Below are 24086 nucleotides of genomic sequence, written 5' to 3' on the forward strand. Positions count from 1 at the left end.
AGAGGTATTAAGGCCCCGTATGCGAGTTCGAATAAAATGAAGTAAAGTAAATTGAAATTTTCTAGGGATTTTTTGAACTGCACTTATGTAAATATTTATTTATTTGCTTATTGCACTTATTTATTATTTTTGGTTAAAAGTTTTTAAATTTATTTATTTTTTTATTACACATCTTATAAAATTTTCACAAATGTAATACCTAATTTTTATCTAATTTAACCATACTCGAAATTCTGGTAAATATTAACATTCGCTGCGATACCGACATAATTTACTATTTCGCTCAATTTACCATCAATTTACTCGAACTCGCACACGGCCGAAGTCAAAGAAATCAAATGATTTTAATTTACTCTTAAGCATGACATAGATGATGCTAAATGTATACAAACAAAGTATGCCGTGCTACCAAATCACACTGTGTATATTGATATATACCAAATTTTGGTCTACAGACATGTATGCGGTAAAAGCACACCTTAGATCTGTTCCACGAGCTACTCGTAGTAACTTTAACTAACACTGTGTATACAGGTGAGTTCCACCAGTCAATTTTTGAGTAAATTACAGCATTTGAGAGAGCGTAACATCCCTATCGAAATTTGAAAATGCTACGCAAAGTTTACTCGTACATTTTATTTCAAATAAAATTTGTGAATCAGCTGTTTTGGTTTGAATTTAAATTTTTGTATTGTTTATTTGCGCGGCACTGATGTTCTTTTACACCAGGTCGGCGAGTTGTTAGTGTCAAATTTTCATAATGTATTGAAAGCGAGAACAATTGCCGTGACGTGACTGCAATCAAAATATGCCCCTTAAAAGCTATTATTTGTCACAACAATTTGTACAAACTTTTCACAATAGGAAAAATAGACAGCCAGTATAAAAATTTGAAAAAATATCAAGAAGTAATCTCTATCTAGTTTTAGCAACTGTAGACATCATTAGCTTTTAAATCTCTAATAATATTTTCACCCACAAAAAAGAACGCAAAATGAAATGACGAAAACGAAAAAAGGGCGCAAAAAATTACTCCAGATTTTTCAAACAATTATGAAATTGAAAATAAATCAAAAATATGGCAACTCTACATTGTAAACTGTCTGCTAATCTTTATTTGTTTACTTAAGTTTAAATAAACATAATAAACAATTATCTTGAGGATTATAAAATGTAATAGATAAAATAAGTTAGTCCTACTGGTGATATTAAATATATCTAATTTGCATTTTTTTAAGCATTTTTATATCGTCATATACGTTTTAGTACATCAGCAGTTAATTTAGAGTGTTTTGATCATTAATGAAGTTTTAATATAATTATATTTACTGTAAATAATATGTACTTACAAAATTGTCGAGTGTGCCTTAAAAAATGTGTTAGGAATCAAATTCTACTAAGCGATATTTTAGGAGATAATACCTCGGCCTTAGACGTTTATAACCAATGCACACAATTGGATGCATATGTCGGGGATAACCTACCACAGATTCTTTGTCAAAATTGCGGTAAAGAATTAAATAAAATTTACAAATTTGTCTGTAAGGCAAAGGAAACGCAAAAAAGGCTTAGAAGCTCTAATGAATTATTCGAAAACAAAGATGAATTAGAAATTCCTCATTATGTACAAAACAGTTTCTTGAAAGTCGACGAAAGTAACCTTTTAAGAGACCCTCTTGAAGAGTCAGCAGATGAGGTAATATACTTAATTGAGAAATATTTTACAAAAATTAAATAAAATAAAATATTAGTCAAATGATAGTAAAAACTATCGACGAAATGATTTTGCTGATCCAGTTGAGTTAATATGCAACGATTATCCTAGCAATCATAGTACTGATGGTGATGAAGAAGACAATATAACTTTGAAAACATTGATGGAAAATGGTATGTGTATTCGTTTAAAAATATTTTAGAATATAATAGTTTCTGTCACTATAGCAAATATTGCAGAATTAGAAAGTCACTCTAATAATGAATGTAAAACGGAAGCCAAATTGCAGGATAATGATACCCAAAAGTATGTTGACAGTGAGTTGGACGAGTTCGAATATGAAAATCACTACAGTGATATTGCAGCTGAATTCTCAAAATCTGTTCAATCACAAATATTTCCGCAGGGTAAACAAATAAATTTTTAATAATATATGCTTAATAAAAATGTATTTAAATTAAACAAATAGGACAATATAAATGTAAGAGCTGTGATAAGCGTTATTTTACCGAAATTGGGCTGAAAGCACATATTGAATATCACATTCCCAAAAGTAGCAAAAGTAATGCAACAAGTGCCCAACGAAAACGGAATAAAACCAAAAAAGTATTAGAAGTGAATTCTTCATTTGATGCTTCAGCAGATGCAGTAAAAGTATCGAATACGCTGCAGGATGAGAATAATGAAATCACTACACAAAAAAATAAGCCAAAAGAAAAATTACAAAAGTCAAAAAAATTATTCCCCTGTAATATTTGTGGTAAAATTATGATTTCAGCTTCGAAATTGCGATATCATATGGTCATGCATACTGGTGAAAAGAATTATTTATGTACTGTTTGTCGTAAGTATATCAGTTATACTTTCCCAATGAGTTATTTTAAAAATTCTGTTATTTTAGCTAAAGCCTATTCAACTATATATGCTTTAAAGCATCATATAAGAACACATACCGGTGAACGTCCATATGAATGTAAATTTTGTGGTGAACGATTTTTAAGGCCAACGACACTTAAAAGTCATTTGCGCCGTCATACAGGTGAACGTCCTTATGGATGCAATATATGCGGAAAGAGATTTATACAGCATTCCTCTATGACGACTCACGTTCGTTTAAATCATATGGAGAAAACAATACCCTGTCCTCATTGTCATAAAAAATATGCACGTAAAACAGATTTGAATACTCATTTGCTAAGTCATACAGGAGATAAACCATTCTCGTGTCATTTGTGCCAAAGACGCTTTATACGACAGGCAAATCTTAACAAACATATGAATCAACTGCATATGGACAAATCAAATTTGTTTAAGAATTCGAAGAAATCTAACAATAAATACATTAGTGAACAAAAAGTTAGCAATCAAGCATTGCCAAACAATGATATGGACACCAATTATACAGCACCGGTTGCAATAAAATATAATAATATCAGAAATGATAATGATAACCCTAGTAATTACCGCAGTGGCCTTGTAACACCACCGATTGGTATTACAATACAGACCAAAATGGACAACAATAATTTACAACAAACGTGTAATTCTGTATCAACAAATACTGATCGTAATATGTTAACATTGAACAAAACAAATTCACTTGGCTTAGTTCCTTTATAACATATATTGTATATAGCATATACAGGTCTGTTATAATGTTATTTATACGCGCTCTAACATTGTTTTATGTTTGGTACTTATACATTTAAATCACCAGGCAATGCAGGTTTTTAATTTTTATTTAAAGTTGCGCATGTTATAAACAAAACACATTTTGAAAATTAATATAAGATAATATTAATAAAAATGTAATAAAAACTATTACAAAAATATTTAATTAAAATTTTTTTATACATAGACAAAGAACGTATTTGTTGATTTCTGATACCACCAATTGTGGGTCCTTATACTTTCAAAAAATTGTAGGTTCATAGGTAATTGAGCCAAAAGATCTTTCCAAACGACATCTATATAGAAGTTGTCTCTAATTCAGCGGTGCAGAATTGGCGAACGAACCCATAATTAAATTTAGAAATCTTGATTTGTATATTACGAAAATCCACAGCTACAAATACGTAAATATTAAGCAACTGATATAATTTTAACGAAATTTCTTTATAAAAGCAACTAAGTATAGCTCTATGGGACACTATACAAGTTCCAGTTATATGAAAATTATTGCTGTATTGGCCTACCCTGTGGCATCTCCTGCAATGCGTGTCTACCAGCTCTCGAAGAAAGAACACCAGATGTATCTATATCCAAGTTGGGCAGAACTAGGTTTAGCTTTCTGGGGGCTCATTCTTCAGCATACTTGACGATATCTGTAGCATTAGCATTGGCCAGATTCTTGCCTTTACTAACGTCTCTGGCTGGGTCTAGATTGACTTTCTCTTTACTAACCACTATTACGAGGTTTTGTGGATTCAAAGGTGGACTCATTCCTTCTTCTACCACAACTAACTTAGGATCATTAGGATATGCTTCATTATAAAAAATTAATCTCATCAATTCAATTTCAAAACCCTTAGTATGTGCTCAATCATAATTCCATATCGAATTATATATATGCTCTATTTTTACTACAAATACATTTTTTATTCATCTTTTATTAAATAAATTAGAAGGACAGGACAAATTACAAATTACAAATTAATAAACTATTTTTATATGTTTTTATTTAGTTTATTCATGCATTTTGTCATAGTACATTAATTTGCATTTGCTTATATGGACTTAAAATTATTTTAAATTTTATGAACTTAAAAACTAGAAAATAATTGAAATATTTATTTACATAAATCAACAACCAAAATATTTCAATATGTTTTTTATTAAAACGTTTTAACATCAATCTTTAAGCCTATTTAATAAAATTATCTGTAGTTGTAGTTGTGTATTCCAAATAAAAAAGATAAAAGCTCTTAATAAAAAAAATAATGTAATCATTTTTATAATAACTAAGTATTTTACTAGAAAGAATTTTGTTCAATTAAATTAGTGTATTGAAATATTTTCTATATACTCTTTATTATTCATTATCTTCATTTAAAGTAATATATTCTTGTATTTGTAACATAGAGGGTTTTTTCTGTTTTTCTGCAGCTTAATAGTTCTCCAAGCCAATCCGTTTCACTTGAAATTACACATGTTTTTTTTACATACAATTAATTGGTCGATATATAGAGTTCAATAATTAAATAAAAATTAATAAGCATTAACAAAATTTATGCGTGAAACTTATTCACTTTTAGTAATTTTTTTTTTTAATTTTTACATACAACAATATTAGAGCAGATATATTTATATATTTCTGCTCTTCACTTAAATAAACTACTTAAATTATTTTAATCTGAAGCTTTTTAAAATTTATTTACAATAATTGCCTTTTACTGTTACTGTCCTACTTAACTAAGAAAATTACATTGGAAACGATAATAATAAAAAAAAAATTATTAAACAATTTAATATATTAAATACGGAAATAGTAACAAAATCTTACAAACTTTTTATATGCTTTGTTATATTTATTATTGATTTGATTTTTTTTTAATTATTTATATTTATATAAGCAATTGTTCAAGTTGCACAGCGTTGGCTTATACGAAACGTTGAAATAACAATTTGTCTATTATAAAAATATATATTTAACTTTCAAATTTACAGTTTTGTGATTGGAGTACCTCACATCAAATTTATGCATTTTCGTATGAACCAAGCTGAATGATTAGCATGTTGTTATTTTTATTTATATTTATTTAATAATTATAATTAAAATAATGTCAATTTGAGTAAATTTCTTTCTATATAGACACGATCAATCATATATCGGTGCATAAAAATTTATATGAACTACAATTTTGTTTACTAAGAGAAGCCAACAACAAATATAACCTCGATTTAAAGCAGTTGATAATTTATTTATATAATAAATTGAATAAATACATACCAAATTTTTATAATTGAGTCATAAAAAGTGTTGTGTTAGAGAATATCCAGAGGAGATACTTTAACGTTCATACTTAATTAACAATGACGAATAATATCGTCGAACATTTGTTTGTTGCTTCATAAAGCAGAAAAAAACAATTTATTTATATTTTTATATCCCTACAATTAGCTATGCTATGAATAATATTAGAAGTTTGACTTTCTAATGAATTTTTTGGATTTTGATGACTCGAGATTTTAAGAAACTTTCTTTTCTTTTAGAAATACACAATTCTTTCTATTGAGGTAGTACTATTAGGCATAACATTGGAAGATATTTTGAATTGTGATTTTTCAGCATTTGTTCGCTTGACATATAAACACTTATTACTTGGGTATAATGGGTATAATATATAATACATTTGTGTTGCTCTTAGTTATAAATACATTTCCTTATGTTTTCACCATACGTATGTAGTAGTATGTACATGTCGTGATCGTCTGTCTTTCATCTTGGGCCGCTGTGTTCTCGATAATTATCCTGTAACTGTAACTGCAACTCCAAACTGCTTATTATTAGTTTCAAGTTTCAAGTTTCAAATCGTCCTTAGTGTCGTCTTGCGGTTTGTTGTTATTGTTATTGTTCTGTTCGCTTTTTAGTTAAAAGCGCATTTGTCTTGTCAGTTTAGTGTCAGCACCTAACGGAGCATTAGTAATTCTCAATAATTCTACCGTGGAGGTACGCGACGTGCGGGAGTGCGAATTTTACGTCGCACTTGTGTATTTAATGGTGCACCAGCTGTGGGTGTTGGCCTAAAAAAAAAAATTGAATTTTTATATTATATTAATTAATTTAAAAATAATTTGTATTGATATTTTTATTAATTATATATAATTGAACATTTTTAATATCAATTTTTTGTTTTGAAAGTATTGAACATTTTAAATATTGATCATTTACAGTTTAAACCAAGGCTTTGAACCCACAATGATTTTGTATGGATTAGCTTAGAAAGAACATAAGGGTGCAGCACCGGCTTCATCCCATGAAAAGTAATTGCATTAACATACTCTATCATTAAATACTTATATGATTATTTGCTGATAGCATTGACAAATGAAAGCATACGAAGTAGTACTTATATGAACATCTATTTGTAGGTAGGTAGGTTGGTTGGAATGGCGGCCTTGTTTCCAAAAAGCCCACTTGAACTCAAATGATGGTCCCATTATGGTACTACAGGAATAGCATTGGTACGTACATAGGTTTAAATCAATATATAGCCAATGCCAAGGTAACGACTCCCCCGTTAGATAAAGGAAAACCAACCTGACGGTTCTATAAACTTGGCGAGATTCCTAACATTACAGCTCAGTCAGATCGGTGAGAAAAGGAGTCTGAAGATTTGTAATCTTCTTCTAGCTTAAGAAGAACACTGACACATAAGATAAAGCACGGTCTCCTCCTCATCCTCAGAGCCACAACCCCAACAAAAATAATTATAGGTTAGATCCATAGCTGACTAGTTCATTTCTTGTCTAAATTAGACCAAGTCATTCTAGATATCTGACAATAAGGTTCATCAGCACATTATTGCTTGGCTATGTTCAAGTATTTTTGTTTAATTGCCAGTTTAACTGTAACAAGTGGAACGCCTATATCTGAGAAGTGAATGTTAAGAAGAAGAGCGCCTGACTTGGCGAACTCGTCTGCCATACAATTACCCGAGATATTCCTCAGGAAACTTAATGAACATTTATTTGCTAATAGCATTGACAGACAATATTATAGTCCATTTCATGAAGAAAGAGGTCACTGAAAAACAACAAGTTACATACTAAAAATATAGCTAAAAACTAGCTTTAAAATGTACTGTGTTCTCGTATTATTGTCTTTCTTTGCTGAAATTAATTTTGTTATTTTTGGTTCAGTTCCAGCTCAAAGCTCTGGTTCAAACAATCTTGAGTAATATATATATATATTAAAAAATATATATATTTATAAGTAAAGTTTCTTTAAAAAAGAATTGAAATTACTTCAAAAGTTTTATTGAAAAATATTTATAATCTCAATCATACTTACGCAAATATATTATTGGATGACGTTGCAGCGGCACCGGTACCCGCACCGGCACCGAACTGGAATGGCGCATTTGGAACTGCCTGTAAAACAAATTGATTTTTGTTCTTTAAATAATCTATGTTTAGAGAGTATATAATACAAAAATTAAATAAAAAACTCAAAATGGTATATTTTTTTAGATATTATAAGCAAATAAATCTAATAAGGGCGTTTGTACAAATAATTTAGTATATATTAATAGTGTTGCACATTGTATAATATAAAATAACTTCACATTGATTTTAAAGTAAAAATAAAAAATAAAATATCTAAATTAAACATATAGACATCAGCTGTAGGTAATGTAAATTAATTATAAAATTAATTTGTATAAAATAAAAACATTCAACATTCGTTATGTTATGTTTATGTTAAGCTGTTAAGAATAAAAAATGTGTTTGTTTATACAGCCAGTGAGCGCAATACATTTGACATTATAAATATTAATACAAATGTTTTCTACATAAACTTTTATGGCAGTTAATAACACTTTTTTATTACATATTATTTTTTTATATTTATAAATTTTGTATTATATTTAATTTTATAATATTTTTAATTTTATATTGCTTTTAATTTTATATTATTTTTAATAATACAATATTTTGTATATACATTTTTTTTTTGGTGCTGTAAGTTAGCACTGCGACTCTTGTTTATTTTTATATATCTAGTTCAACTAATTATAAGAAACAGAAAATACGACATTGAGAAGTCCACGGAACTTCTATGTTCAAGTTATGATACCAATGATTATTTACAACAGAAACTGAATTATTGAGTTTTCTTCTAACAGATACGTTATGGTACTGCATCGATGTGGTATAATTTTTAAATCTCCAGATCATCATATCACCGCTAGCGCAATAATTATGCAACTATATAATTTGTATTACACAAAAGTAATAAAAACACTTAATTGCTGCACAATATATTGAACTATATTTGCTCGAATGTCTTTATTAGTATCGTCACCGTTGGGCAGACTACTTCAACACATATAATATCAAGACCTAGAGGGTGGTTATGCTAAGGGAAGCCTACTTTTATTGTCGCGATTGGTAGTAGTGAGTGGGATAAGGACAACTGTGTAGATGAAAGGCTCTGGGGCGTAATCTGACTATTTTTGATGTTGTTCTTGTTTAATAAACATGATAAATTTGTAGCTTATCATCATAACATAGTAACTCGTTGCAAAATATTGACATCTGTAAATATATGCATAGCTGCCAATATTCAATGGATGTGTGAGAATTGTTAAGTGAATACTCCGTACTGGAAAAAAACATACACAACATAGCTCCAAACGCAGACACAGCCCCTGCTGTAATCGGGGCTGTCGCAGAAATTGAGCTGATAGAAGTTCCGTTCAAATGAAATATATGAGAGCCACAAAACACTTAAATACAAAGCGCTAGTTTCTTTAGAATTTGAAAATATTTCATTTGAAACTAAAAATATCAAAAAAAAATCGTATGAAATCGTACATGAAAGCATCTAATATTTGTCATCTTCTGAGATCTTATGTCTGTTATTATTACTATTAAAAAAATATTACGGACATTCACGATGTGGTGTAACGAGCGCGTTAGCAGAATAACATAATGAAGCAATACAAAGCAGCAATAACATATATAGTACGTATATTTTGTTGTTTGCACTTAACAATGTTACGATGTTACTCGATTCTCAAGCTTGTTACTCGGGATCGTGAATTGCCCTATAATAATAATAGGACTTCGTCTGGAATAGATGTGCAATAGAGGTAACAGAACAATAGCAAATTCTTACTAATTTGTTAGTAATATATATATTAACATATATACACGGTGAAAGCTTAGTGCAATAACAAAAAGAATAATGAACTTTTTTTAAGTATATATAAAAATCAAGATCATGCGAAATTCTTTAAATTGCAAGCGAAACCAAAACAAAATATTTTATTTTATGCGTATTTGACGGTGTTTAATAAACAATTTATTTTATTACCTCTAAAGCGCCACCACTAAAATTGAAAATAGGCGCTGATGGTGCTGCTCCAAATTGAAAAGGCTTTACTTCTTGCAACTGCACCAGATGTTAAAAAACGTTTACAAAAGACACATTCAGAAACACACATGAACATTTTTATATAATCAGAACCAATCGCACGATAAGTTTTTTTTTTTTTTAATTTTTGTTGCAAACAATTTTTTTTAATGAGAAATAAAAAAAGGGAAATAAAGTTTTTAAATAGAAATAGTGAGAAGAGAGATATAAACGTAAAAAATATCTACTTTAAAACTACGTAACCATGAAGAACTTAAAATAATTAGATTCTCATATTAAATCTACAAACTAATATTTTTAGGCTAAACATACTAAAGAGGCTAAAAAACATTATGGATGGATAACTTACATCTGCAGCACCAGTGAAATTAAAAGTTGGCTGGCTCGATGCGTTGAAATTAAAAGCTGGTTTCGCAGCTGCTGCATTAGCTCCAAAATTGAATCCTCCCTGTAATGTAACAAATAGTCATTTTATAAATAAACTACAATATTTACTAAAGGAACATTTTTTTACTACTTACACTTGCGCTTTGTGTTGCTGTTGCTGTTGAAGTTCCAAATGAAAAAGCAGGTTCTGATTTTTTGGCTGCCGAAGCACCATCCGTTTGGTTTACATTTGTGGGCATATTTCCAAAACTACCAAATGAGCTTTGTGTATTAGTAGCTGAAGGAGCACCGAATGCATTCTGGTTTGCGCCACCACTACCAAATGTATTCTGTGTTGTTATTGCACTGCCAAAAGTCGACTTTTGCGGAGCAGCAATACTGCCAAATAGCGTATTTCCAAAAGCAGGAGGAGCTGTTGCAGTTTCGTTAGGTTTGTTGATATTTGAACTAAAAATATTTGTTGATATGGAATTACTTGCTGTTGTTGATGAAGGGTTATTTCCAAATATGTTCTTCATTGTAGATGCGGAGCTTCCTAGAGCAATTGCAACAGCCGTTTGGTTCGTCACGGAAGTGCCACTTGTATTACCAAAAATCGAATTACTTTTATTTGAAGTTTCAGTTTGTGCCATACCAAATCCTCCAAAAGCTGGTGGTGGTTGTGCACTAACATTTGCCGACTGATCGGGTTTTGTATTAGCATTTGCAGCATCTGTTAAACCAAAAGAGAACGTATTTTTAGGCCATGCTGATTGTGTGCTTGTTACTGCACTTGAGGCTGCATTATTTCCTGTAAGGTCAGATGAAGATGAACCAAAAATAAATGACTTTGTTTCCGGTGTGCTCTTCGCATCATTTCCAAATAATGGCAAATTAGTTGACTTATTCGCATCATTCGAACTTCCAAATGAGCCAAACACTTTTGTACTGCTGAGTGTGGATGGTGTGGTTGTAGTAGATGAAACAAGACTTGAAGTTGTGGTCTGAACATCACCAAACAGTGTTTTTGGTTGAGTAGCAGCACTACTTGGTGAGCCAAACAGATTACCAAGAGACTTTGTTGCATTTATGCCGCTGGTACCAATTGCACTTTTGGCATCAGCACCAAATTGTAATTTCGTTGTAGGTGGTACATCCGGCTTTGCTCCAAATGAAAAACCACCGGCACTATTTGATTTAAAAGAGTCACTTGCTAAATTACTGCTAGCGGGTGTAGATAAAGGTGATCCAAAAGCAAAACCACCAACATTGCTTGACTTAGCTGCATCTGCTGCTGTATTCACCGTATCCGTTGTATTTGGCACCGAGAAATTAATTAAAGGTTTCACTGATCCTTGTGACACTGCATCAGTAGAATTACCAGTCGAATTGGAAGTGTTTGTAGGTGGCACACCAAATTTAATATTATTTGTGCTACTAGGTGAGAAACTTTTAATAGACGACTCAACACCGGAGAGTGCAGTCTTATTCCCGTTTGAATCCCCTGTTGTGTTCGTAGTACCAAACGAAAATCCTTCGCTTGATTTAGTGGTGCTTGTACTCGTTACACTGGTTAATGTAAATGATGGTACTGAAGCAAATATTTTATTTGATGTACTACTGACATTATCTATGCTTGTTGTACTTGGCACATTAACAATTGCAGAGTTTGTAACAGCATTTGCTGCTGGTTCTGCACTATTCTTTTGTGTTGAGAAAGTACCAAACGTGAAACCAGAGCTAGTATTTGCGGTAGGGGCTCCAAATTTAAAACTCTCAACTTCAACTTTATTATCGAGAGTTTTCTCTTTGCTATCAGTTTTATCTTTATTCACTTCAGCGGTAACTGGCTTAAAACCAAAACTAAACGAATTATTTGTGCTGATGTTTGTATTTCCAAGCGTGAAACCTTTTGGCTCCGCATCAGTCTTCTGTGCAGTTGAAGCAGATGCGACAGCAGTGCTAACTGTCGTGGACTTTGATTCTATGCCCTCACTTTGCAGCAAATTATTTGTTGTATTTGTTGTAGAAACACTTGTTGTCGCACCAAATCCAAAGTTAAACTTCGATGCATTGGGAGAGGCACCAAATGAAAACTTTGGAACATTTTCTATTTGAGGCTCGGAGCCAGGTTTTACTTGTTCACAGCATATACATTTAGAACGTGATGTATCATTTTGCGTCATGCAAGCATCACATTCCCACTTTGAAGCTTTCTGCTGTTCTACAATCAACTTAAAACCTGCATCAGGAGCGATACTTGATGTGCTTCCTGTCTTCGATGCTTCCTTCGATAACGATGTGTTATTAGAAAATCCGAATTTAAATGCTGAAGTTACGGGTTGAGCAACTGCGTTCTTAGCTCCAGATCCAGGTTTTTGTGTTTGACAAGCAATACATTCGTTAGATTCATTTTTATTGATTATCAGGCAAGTTTCGCATTCCCACGAACTACTTGCTGGTTTAAAAGCATCACCAAATTGATGTGATTTTGAAATCAACGATGTATCTCCGAAAGTCACTGAAGCAGTGTCTTTTCTAGGTGTTTCGCAAGCAATGCACTTCTTCTTTTGTGTCTTATTACGTACCATACAAGTATCACACTCCCATTCATCTGAAGATTTTGTGAACTGATTTCCAAAGGACGCTGTCGCTGACGCTGACGCAGACGCAAATGCTGGAATAATCTCATTTTCAGTTTGAACTTTAGGTTGTGTGGTTTTATATGGCATTTCACAAGCCACACATCTACTATTTTCCATTTTATTACGTACAAAGCAAGTAGTGCAGTCCCACTCATTACTAGATTTGGCAAATTTGGTATTGAAGTTAAGATCATATTTCGCTGCTTCACTAGTGGTAGATTTAGGTACTTTAAAAGGATCCTTTTTGAGAGCGTCTAAAACGGATCCTGTTTTCAACTGTGGTATATTTTGACTTTCAATAGGTGGCCGAGACAACACAGTGACATTCGGTTTTTCTTGTAATTGCTGTAATTGCTGTAATTGCAGCAAAGCTGGAGGGCTGAATTTGAAATTTTCATCTATAGCAGTTATATTTTGACTTGGTGTGCAAACCTGTTTTAGTGATAATGGCTCCGAGAATTCAAATTCCATTGAAGTAGAGTGCATGTTTGTAACACTTCGACTCACCGGAGATGGTAATGAAATCGTAGTACTGACAGGCATTACCTTCTCAGCGCCACCTTTTTCTTTAATTGGTGAAGAACGAATATTTTCAACAGAGGTTGCATTCTTTTTATCTGATTTAAAATCAGTTTTTGTTTGACTTATTTGAGGCAAAGATGGTTTAATATTTAATTGTATATCAATTTTCGGAACAGATTGCATCAAGGGAAATGCAATGTTTTGTAAATTTACAGGAGGTGGTGGTGCTTCATCATGTTTAAACGCTTCTTTAGAGGCTGTGACACGAGCGAAATTTGTTTTATTCTTCATTTTGTTTGAATGTGTTTGTTGCTTTCGATCAGCAGAATCGATTGTTTCAGTTGGCAAAGTATATGTCGCTGTGCTTGTATTTGTGTTTGCCTGCTGTGATTGATTTGAAAGTTGGGCCGCGTTTTGATTTGCAATTTGTCGGGAACGTTCAACCGAGTTTTGCATTTTTTGCATTTGCAGTAATTGAGACATACAAGGTACTTGTAATTCGCGAACTGGTGGTAATCCGGTAGTATTGGTATTAGGCTCCAGAATTACTTTAGGACGCATATAAGGGGTTTGTACCTTAGATAATCTTAACGCTCTTGAGGCATTTATGTCTGCGTCATTTAAACGATTCGTTTTTGCTGCAAGAAGATGATGCTGATTTGCTCTTAAATTATTACCCATTTTATTAACCTCGCTGATTGGCGTAGAAAACTCCTCTATTAGATCTAAAATTCGTTTTGCAGTAGATGATATAGTTGAATTCTCTGCAGGATTGGCAAGAGAATTACTTGAAGAAGATAACGTTGATAAGCTTGAAGTTGGGCGTATTAAAGTAGGTGTTATGCGAACCGAACTGGCGCCAGCACCAGTGCCAACACCTAATTTATGTTTATTGTATGCTGAAGCTCCACCGTATGTGGTTCTTCCCTTATAAAATGGCGAAAATGTATTAAGCAAGCGACTATCACTTAAAGCAGACGTACTACCATATATAGAAGCATTAAATTGTCTACGACTTAGTGAATTCAATGATAATGTTGAATTATTTATTGAACTCCCTGGATTTCCATGCGCTCCTGCAAAAAGCGATTTTCGACCATCAAGATGAGAATAAAAGTTCAAGCCATTTCCGAACGATGAAGTGCGACTACCGCTGCGACTATTACCAGCTGACATATTATATAGACCAGTTTTATGTTGCCTTGCATTACCATCACTTTGATCTCTTATAATACCTCTACCATCAATTTCACTACTTTCTGATCTAGAACTCCTACGAGCAGCACTTGTACTTGGCTCATAAAATCCGGCCTCGCCGTTAGTTAAATTTTGTCTTTTATTATTGGTTAATGACACATTATTGTTGTGATTTATAATATCATTTTCACATGTATCTTCTTCAGTTTCTTCTTCAATGTCAGGTTCTGGTGCACTTTCAATTATTGTTGTAGATGTACGCCTTGGAAATGCGTTCTGATTACTATCACTTATAATCGCTGAACTTGTACATGGCAATTCACTTTTGTAGTTGGATAAACTTTGACGTTTATAATTTGATAGTCCAGCAATTCGGTCAGGTGTGTTTTGTGACGATATGTTAAGACTCCGACGAGATCTGTTGATTAACAAATTATGTTATTATCATTTATAAATTTATTTCTGATTTATAATTATATAAACATGTTTCACATATGTTTATTTAAAATAATATATTACTTATAAGAAGAAATGATTTCTTTAATATCGTTTAGAAAATCACAAATTTAATATTTAGTAGAAAATTCATTAATTTTATTTAACTACGCACGCTGATATGATATTAAAACAGCTTAAGAATCTTTGTTCAATAAAAGATTTAATAATTTTAATTAGCTATACAGCTTGATACAATATTTAAACTTACTTAAGAACGTTTGGATACATTTGAATGTAGAGTTGTTGAACCACTCTTCTATAAATAGCAAGCTAAGAACATTGAAAGTACACAGATTACAAAAAAAGGACAAACCTCCTATCAAGTTCTCTACTTTATAGATCTCCAAGGATTACAACAACAATAACACATAGTTTTATATAAAAAAGATATGTATTTATTAGGGATCTATTAACAAATGAAGGATTTTTTTAAATTAGCTTGAAATCTGTCATAAAAGGATTTGATTACGACGCTTTTCTGCTTTTCTATAAAATTCGATATGATTGGATTAGAATTTAAACGTGATACATACTTTCTTTAATAGTTGATAACAAATATATATTCATTATAATACAATAGTAGCCTCAAATCACTACTAACAACACAAAAACCTAGTTATTTTGAGAATTACAACAAAAACAAACTATTCTACTAAATATAACTTCCTCCCTCGCCCTTCCTTACCATACCTAATTCCTTGCTATCACTTCTTTCGATCCATTTATGCTGTTTTATTACACTTAAATGACCTTATTTTCTTGATTCGAACGGACAACAATAACAACAAAACATAAAAACAACATAATTGTTTGTTCTAGAACCATATATATATAACAATTCAGACTATTGTACTTACTTCATATCGTAAGTGTTCACATTACCAGAGCTGTTTTGTAATGGAACTTCATATTCGTAGCCAATTATGTTTGAATGATAACGCTGTTGTCTACTTGTAGAAGGAGATAGATAAAGATCCTGATCCTGATATTTATTTTTGGCGTCATATGGATTATTATGGACATTTTGATTATCTACTAATTTTGAATGAGTTGGTGAAGTTGTATCATTTCTCAAATTCACACCAATAGCAGGAGTGGATGATATTAAACGCTGACAACTAATAAAGGTAGGATCTTCCGTGTTGTTCAACTAAAAATAAAGATATATTAAAATCGACACAAATAAAAATTTTATTAATTATTACTTCCAAAGTATGTTTTGAACGTTTATTTGGAGGTTGACGCACTGCTGGTGACGACTTGATATGCCTTCGTCTACTATTAGAATTCGCATACGTAAATGAGTCTTCATCGCTGTGATTACTCTCATCATTAAAGTTCTCATTTCTTTGGGTATTCGATGCGTTTTCATTGTAAATTCTGTGCCGAGTAACAGCATCCTCCTCTTCCCCATTAATATCAAGTTCGATTTCATCATCGCTCTCGATTTCTATACGACGTCGACGTCTGGTATTATTATTACAGCTAATGCTCCCATTTAAGCTGTCATCATTTTTGTTTGATGCTGAAAACCATTTTGACAAACTTGTAGGTAAAATGCTGGACACTCGCGATTTTACTTTTCCAATTATCGACTGAAACATATTATAAAATATAGCAATAAATTATATTTTAAATACATACAAAATGTACTTTGAAATAAGTTTCATTAAAAATCAATTTTATTTTACAAATTTTAACTATATTGCTACGATTTGTACAAATCAAGCACTATATATAATATAATAAATGCTCCACTCACGTTGTTGTTGCCTGGTTCACTAGTACTATCATCTAAATTTTCACTACTTGCATTTATCTGGCTTTGAGAGTCGCCAGCACACGTTGAGTTATTTATCCTTGATCCGTAGTCCGACATGTCTGACTATAGCTGTAGTGGGGGACAAATTTTGCTAGCAATATTTTTGCAAGCCACGATTCCAAAGCATACACGCACACATTCACGTAAATGTACAGAACCCGCTTCTTAAGATTATAACCAATTATATTAGTTTTGCGGCAAGGGTTTGGTTTAAATATCAATGCACTGATCAGGCTTTAATAAATGTCTTTTTTTAAATTAATTTTTTGATAAAATATAAAGTGAAATACACAATTAAGAAAAATTGAAAAGTCAACCGTGGTCCCTAGCTGTCTCCTTACTTTTATTTTTTATTTGTCTGCACATTCGCACTAATTATATGTATAGTCTTGCCCCACTCTAACACATTACAATGAGCACTTTTAAAGAACACATTTTTTTAGCAATTTTACTTTCTGCCATTCTTCTTACAAATATTCAACTACTTGCTTTTCTTTTAAAACTAAAACTTTTGATACAAGTTTTTAATTAGTTAACGATCTTAATAACTGATTAACAAATGAATAAATATAATAATGAAATTATATTAATTTAAGCAAGTTAAAGAAATATATTAATTCTCTCTTTGCAACAAGCACGATGAAACAAACGCGTGAAGTACGAACGAGAAATGGCGGACTCGTAGCTTCGGAATATTTTCCCGTAAAAACCAAAAATTAAAGAGGGAATAATTTAAAATAGGGAAATATTTGTGAATAGGTAAATTTCTTATTATCGTTTATCCAAACCTCAGTTCAAAATATACAGGTATATATAAAATTTTATTTTTTACATTATTTTATTCTATTAAAAATAAAATAAAAACAATTTATTTAAAATGATCAATTTTGACCAAACAAGTAAACTAATATAAATACAATTGAATTTATGGAAATTTGACATGTTACATGTTGCACTACATTTTTTTTTTCAGGGCTGTAAACCGATTTGAAACAGCACGGACTATGTGCCGTTACATCTATTTTTTTAGTATATACTGTAATCATCTTAACCGGTAGTTAAATAAATTAAGTAATAGTAAAAAATGAAATTAATCCTTAAAAAAGGAAGAAGTATAAATTGTATATATATATTAGTTAACAATATAAGTAAGTATAATAATTTAAAAAAAATTATTGGTAATGAACATCAATTGACACATATTTTTATATTCCCTTTAGTATATTATGCGTACATTAATGTTTTCCGTGAGAAATTAAAAGGAAGCGAATAATTTAATTAGAAATGAAATTAAGTTAATTGCGAAAGTGTTCCTACTGCCCCCAAATTAAGGAAATCATACATTTTTGTTTAACAATCGAATGTTAAAAATTATATGCTTCAAACATCATATGTATCTGGGAAATTTTAAAAGTTGATTATTATAACTATAAAGTATGGCATTCAGTAGTTTTATTAGCTTTAGTGGATTTCAGGTATGTGAATTATATTTCACTTTATTTTAAATTAACAACAGTCACAGTTCTTTCTCTATATTCAAATTTAAAGTTTTGCACTACTGTCAAAATATTTCCCTGTTTTATTAAACTCAACTGTTGACATTTTTTTAAAAAAAAATGTTCCTTTTTCGTTATCTCAACTTTATATTTTGATTAAAATTTATCTTACGCATAGTTGCATTCGAAATGTCCCTTATTTCAGCCTTCATTTCGACCTAATTAAGTCCAATTTCCTTAATATTGTTCTAACCTCAAAACTGAAATTTGTATAGAAAAAGCAACTTAATTTCGTTGAAACGAAGATGAAATTTAGATTTTTGTGATATTAAGGTGTGTCGAACATAGTATTAGCGAGATATGCATGAAATTGTTTTCTAACAATATTTTCCTGACATCCATTTTTTGTAAATTATATTCATTGCGGAAGAGCTGTTTATGTAAAAATACTCAAATATATACTGTATATTGCTTAATTGTAAATAAACAATGCATCAAGGTTTTAAAAACCAACTATTGAATTTTCAAATTGAACATTATTGTACTGAATTGTGCGCATATTTTATGTACAATTTTATGTCCAAAACTAAATACAACCTTAACTAATTAAATTTCCCTATGGGAAATTATAAGAATTTGACACATTCGAAAGTAAATATAAACAAAGAATTTATTATAAATCAGTCAGTAGTTATAAATTTATACGTTTTAAGAAAATAATTATGTTCTAGATAATAGTATAAAACAAAGCAAATAATAGTAACAATATCAGATATTTATATTAAATTTTTTTAGTCCTATTACTTAATGTGAAAAATCTAACAGAAGTTTTGCACATCTCTAGATGTTTAAATAGTAAAGATGAACTACTCAATTTAAAGATCAAAGCAAACAAAATAAATTAATTTTGGATCTTTTCTCCTTTTAATAACGAGAACAAAATAGTTTATATTTGCTATCTGGTATGAGAAAAAACGAATGTACTTCAAGTGTAGCCTAATTTTTTAGACTAAGGGCACAGTATTATTAACGTTTCAGTTTTTTTTAACAGTTTCAGATATACATATCCATTGTTATAAATTTTTACTTAATTTATTGAAATCCAGCGAATTATGGTCTTAAAACAATTTCAGGTTGGTTATAGGAATACAGTCGTCCATAGTTACACGTTTTATAGCTAATTTACAATATTTTCTTTATATTATTTAGAATTGGGACTTGCACTGTAGTAAAATTTAGTTTTATACAAGATAATTAATCTTGTTATCTTCTACTTTAAAACTGGAACCAATACCCATTAAGGTAGAAAGTATACTACATCAAGACAGTTCATAAATATGTTATGATTGCAAATCAATTCTTCAGAGCATTATATATAAAAAGTATACTCGCTCATAGGCACGTGCCGTTTTTAATAAAAATTATTATTGCAATATATGTTGTACATACAATAAATATTAAATTTAGTATTTATTTTAATATATGATACATGTACTTATATTATCGGTTTTTTTTTTGAATTCGTTTATTCATTTTCTATGTACTAATCTTTATGCACTTTTGCTGCACGTGGATCATCAGGACGCATTACAACATAGGCCATTTTGTATTTACGATTATCGCCATCGCCTCCATAATATTTTGCCAATCCTATACCAGTCAGAGCTAATCCAATAAGTGCGTGCACTGTACCGCCTACGACATCAGGAATCTCGTTCCATGCACGTTTGAATAAACTTTGTATTCCCCGGGGGCCTACCGTAGACATATTTAAAACTAAAAATAGATATGTTAAGCGTTAGATTTAATTTTAATTGGAATCCTGTTTACTTTTAATGCCAAAAAGGTTACACAACGTCTTAAAAACAGTACTAAACTAAAACGTCAAATATGACAGCAGTCAATTATTCACAACAGATGTTTGCAGAGTTGCCATATGACATTACCCAAAAATTTTGCAAGTTATTTGTTGAAAATCAATATATTGGTCTAAAATGATTAAAATTGGTCATATTAGGCCAAAATTGTAATATTTGAAATTAAATATTTATATTATGAATTTTTTTTTGCTATTATTAATCTTAACATTAAATAAATAAAAAATTGTGTTTGTAATTTTAAGTTTTTTAATTTTCGCTAGTCTAAAGTAGTTTATTTAAATGATTTAATAATAAGGATATTATTACCCTTATTAATTTGTGTTAAATATTTTTACTTATATATTAAATATTTTTTTATATAAAATATTTACAGTGAAGATTTTCAGTCTATTTCGCAAATCATCTTCAGTGTACCTAAGCAAAAAAAAAAAGAGAAATTATTTAAAACAAATGTAAATAAAAGTATAAACATATATCAAAACAAAAAACCAAACATGACAAACATTTTTAATATTTAAATTTATAAAGTCAAAAGCAAACACAAAAATTAGAAAAACAATTAAAATTACAAAACAAAATTAATTGAACAAACAATGGAAGAGAGAATTTGATTTTAAATTTATTAATTATAAGTTAAGTTATATGTTAAGTCTTCTATGATTAACCATATACCTCTTTGTTTTTTTTGTAGTCCGGAATATCAATTATATGTAACATTTCCAACATTAATCTATGTCTATAATTTGGCTCTTTGTTGATGATCTGCGCTTCTTCACAATTTGGAGTAAAATATTTTTAAGAGATTTGCAAAGTTGCAGTTTACGTTACAAATTTAAAATAATTTTTAACTAAGAACCATTTTATGAACGGCGTCCACAAATTAGGGGGAATTGAAAAAATACTTACAAAACAATATATATTCGATTCCTGGTACTTGCAGTCTCAAAAAGTAGTTATTTACGAATAATTAAATACAATTATTTCCAAGACCACTGATGATGGGTATTTGGCAATACTCGAAACAGCTGTATGGTCAGCCAAAAATGCAATTAATTAAAATAATATAAAAATAAATTTTTGTTGCTGTAGTTCACTACTGTTCGAAAAAACCTCTTTAAACCATATTTTGTAAGATAATAGAACACCAAATATGTTTTCCTCAAAGTTGTATATTTTCTCTAGTATATTGTTAAATACATTAATATATATTTTTTAAAATTCAGACATTGACTTCTAATAACTAACATCGATTTTAGATATTCTTTTAGTAATTTTCTGTTTTTATATCATTTAATCCCAATTCTTCATTTTGTTCAAATGTTCTTTCGTATTTAGTTATCTTTAAATTATCATCAGGCTCATCATCATCACGAAGTGATTGCACATAACTGTTACCGGCAGGGTCATCTAAAATTAGCGTACACACTTCTTTCAAAGATAATACATCATCAAATTTTTTTAAAAATGAATTAAAACGCTGCTTTGCTGCTTCATCGGAAGAGTCATCAAACATAATGCCGTCACCATTTAACTGTTCTTTCATAGCAACTAAAATGCCTTCTATAGTTGTAAAGCGACCTCCAAGCGCAGATGGTCCTACTTCGCATTCCAGTTCCGGAATGGAAAGACTGCAAGTTTCTGACTTCAATACATCTCTTGTTAAGTCTTCCTTAGTAACAATACGAGTTTCAAAACGTATACCCCTATCTTCAATACCACCACCAGACTTAACTTCGTTGGTTTTGCAACCGCAAACATCACAAACAGTCGCCATTATTACTACTTCTTTAAAATGTGGTATATTAGTTAATTTCATATTAGTTTCACATTCCGATCTGCATTGGTGACAGTGAGTTTGAAATTGTAAAACTTCGCCATGTAACTCTTCAATTGGCCAAGAACCTTCCGCAATCGGTTTCAGTAAGTGCTTCTCAGCAACTGCATTTGTGTTAATCAAATTTTCTCCGCTTGATAGATCGTTTTCTTCATACAAACCTATGAAAAAAACACAGTTACATTTTAAAATTTTACTATAAGCAATACTACAAGTACCTAAAATATGATTCTGTTCTGTAGTACGTTTAAAATGTGCTGTTTTACAATTAGTATCCAGTTTTGGGGCTAATGGATTTTCTATAAAACTATTGCCACTCACGTCTTCTATAAGCAACGTGAATGGCTTTTTATGCTCTTTAATTTCACTTAGTCTTAATATGTAAGCATCAATATTTGCAGCATCCTCAGGATGTTCGACACGTCGTTTGTCCTGATCTTGTGATAGACCTCTAATAGTACGGTCAATAATTCCTTCTACAGTCGTTATTTCGCCTTTTTGTGATTGTGCTGGAATCTCGAGCTCCACTTCTGGTATTTGAACAGAAGTGTAATCTGACCGTACAATACGTCGATTCAAATCAGCAGCGTCCGTTATGTTTAACTCAATTTTTACTCCTTTATCCTAAAAAAAATGCATATGATATATGAGTTATCAGTATTAGAAAAGTTTTACGTGACGACTATAAGTATTGTTACTTGAATCTCTGAAGCTGATTGAATCTCATTATTTTCGAAACCACAATATTCGCATTTAAATGACATTAACACCACTTCTTTATAAAATGGTATTTTCGTTAGCAATAACCTGGTAGATCCCGTTTTAAAGCAATTCATACAAGCTGATTCTATAACAGTTGTTTCCTGATCTGGATCATCTGGATTTATATCCCGAAAAATTGGCTGTTGTTTCTCAGCGTTGTGCGTTTCATTTTTACTTGTCATTTTGCTAGTTTTAATTTTATTCACTTAAATGCAGTTAAAGGAATGTTCTACGCTATTTACTTCGTCCAGTTGATTCTGTAAGTCAACAAAACCGCATTAACCAAACTGTCACGTTTCTGAGCAAAGAACATTAAAAGAGGTGTTTTCTGTATTATGACATTTACCAAAGCAGCCCGTACACGAATTTTGAAAGTAAACATATGTAACGTGATGACGCATTACGTGATGACATGAACGGTTTTGTGTTAAATTGTATTGTAGTTATTTAAATAAACACAGCATTTATACAATTGAATGGTTCGTAATATCGTCATAATAAATATTTCATATATATATTAATGTTGTCTGAATGCGAATAATAGTACATTCACACTGTCCATTTAGTTACTTGCTCATTTATATTAATGTGTAAACGTTCACATTAAAATGAGCTCATTTATGCAACTGATAGAAATTTTATAAACTTCACTTAATAATAGGTCTGTTCCAGGAGCTACTTGTAGTAACTTCGAGTAACACAAGTGCGTTCCACCAGCAAATTTTCAAGTAAATGAAAGATTCTGAAAGCGCGTAATATCCCTGTCGAAATTTGAAAATGTTTAACAGACTTTACTCGTACATTTTATTTCAAGTAAAATAAAATGTGAATCAATTGTTTTGATTTGAATTTAAATTTTTGTTCTTAGCAGCCCGCCACTGGTGTTCTCACCAGACTTTACACAAAGCTGTTCCATGAAAATCTCTGTAAAGAGCGTAATTGTTATTTTATTTGTGTTACGCTCTCAGTTTGTACTTTATATCATTGACAGACGAGTGCGTTTGATTATTATTAAGTAGCCTTAAATGATTATTTTCAAAATACCCTGATAGACGGTATAAATTATCATTAAGAAGCTGCTGTATCATATGTTTTTTGTTATTGAAAAAGCGAGAGAATTTTGAATTCAAAATCGATAAGCAAGAAAAATGAAAGAAAAAATGTTATTACTGAAAGTAAAAAAAATAAAGAAGCTATAAATAAACTTTTTACTATGGAAACTAAATTCATAGCAGGAGAACATTTTCGC

General features: G+C 30.7%; 4 protein-coding genes across 6 annotated transcripts; 1 reads left to right on the forward strand and 3 right to left on the reverse strand.

Moving 5' to 3' along the window:
• Positions 1-1089: 1089 nt before the first annotated feature.
• On the forward strand, positions 1090-3531 carry LOC119671172 (zinc finger protein 569-like). Of its 3 annotated transcripts, none has more exons than XM_038081717.1 (5): positions 1090-1696; positions 1752-1887; positions 1942-2121; positions 2184-2558; positions 2616-3531. In XM_038081717.1, the coding sequence occupies exons 1-5, from the start codon at positions 1340-1342 to the stop codon at positions 3332-3334; spliced, it is 1767 nt and encodes a 588-aa protein (XP_037937645.1). In that variant the 5' UTR covers positions 1090-1339; the 3' UTR covers positions 3335-3531. The 3 variants fall into 3 exon arrangements, with proteins under 3 accessions (XP_037937645.1, XP_037937646.1, XP_037937647.1); XM_038081718.1 differs by having other exon boundaries at positions 1954-2121; XM_038081719.1 differs by having other exon boundaries at positions 1960-2121.
• Positions 3532-5609: 2078 nt separating this feature from the next.
• LOC119671175 (nuclear pore complex protein Nup153) lies at positions 5610-17532 on the reverse strand. Its single transcript, XM_038081722.1, has 7 exons — positions 16806-17532; positions 16249-16638; positions 15901-16193; positions 10337-14963; positions 10165-10263; positions 7728-7807; positions 5610-6457 (listed from the first exon to the last, which is right to left on the reverse strand). The coding sequence occupies exons 1-7, from the start codon at positions 16920-16922 to the stop codon at positions 6373-6375; spliced, it is 5691 nt and encodes a 1896-aa protein (XP_037937650.1). The 5' UTR covers positions 16923-17532; the 3' UTR covers positions 5610-6372.
• Positions 17533-19796: 2264 nt separating this feature from the next.
• On the reverse strand, positions 19797-20300 carry LOC119673476. Its single transcript, XM_038084760.1, has 2 exons — positions 20192-20300; positions 19797-20137 (listed from the first exon to the last, which is right to left on the reverse strand). The coding sequence occupies exon 2, from the start codon at positions 20127-20129 to the stop codon at positions 19905-19907; it is 225 nt and encodes a 74-aa protein (XP_037940688.1). The 5' UTR covers positions 20130-20137; positions 20192-20300; the 3' UTR covers positions 19797-19904.
• Positions 20301-21394: 1094 nt separating this feature from the next.
• Positions 21395-23130, reverse strand: LOC119671177 (zinc finger protein ZPR1). Its single transcript, XM_038081725.1, has 3 exons — positions 22774-23130; positions 22294-22699; positions 21395-22236 (listed from the first exon to the last, which is right to left on the reverse strand). Exons 1-3 carry the CDS (start codon positions 23017-23019, stop codon positions 21506-21508), a joined length of 1383 nt encoding a protein of 460 aa, XP_037937653.1. The 5' UTR covers positions 23020-23130; the 3' UTR covers positions 21395-21505.
• Positions 23131-24086: the final 956 nt, after the last annotated feature.

This window comes from Teleopsis dalmanni, chromosome 1 (assembly GCF_002237135.1).
Source record: "Teleopsis dalmanni isolate 2A chromosome 1, ASM223713v2, whole genome shotgun sequence".
Classification (NCBI taxonomy): Eukaryota; Metazoa; Arthropoda; class Insecta; order Diptera; family Diopsidae; genus Teleopsis; species Teleopsis dalmanni.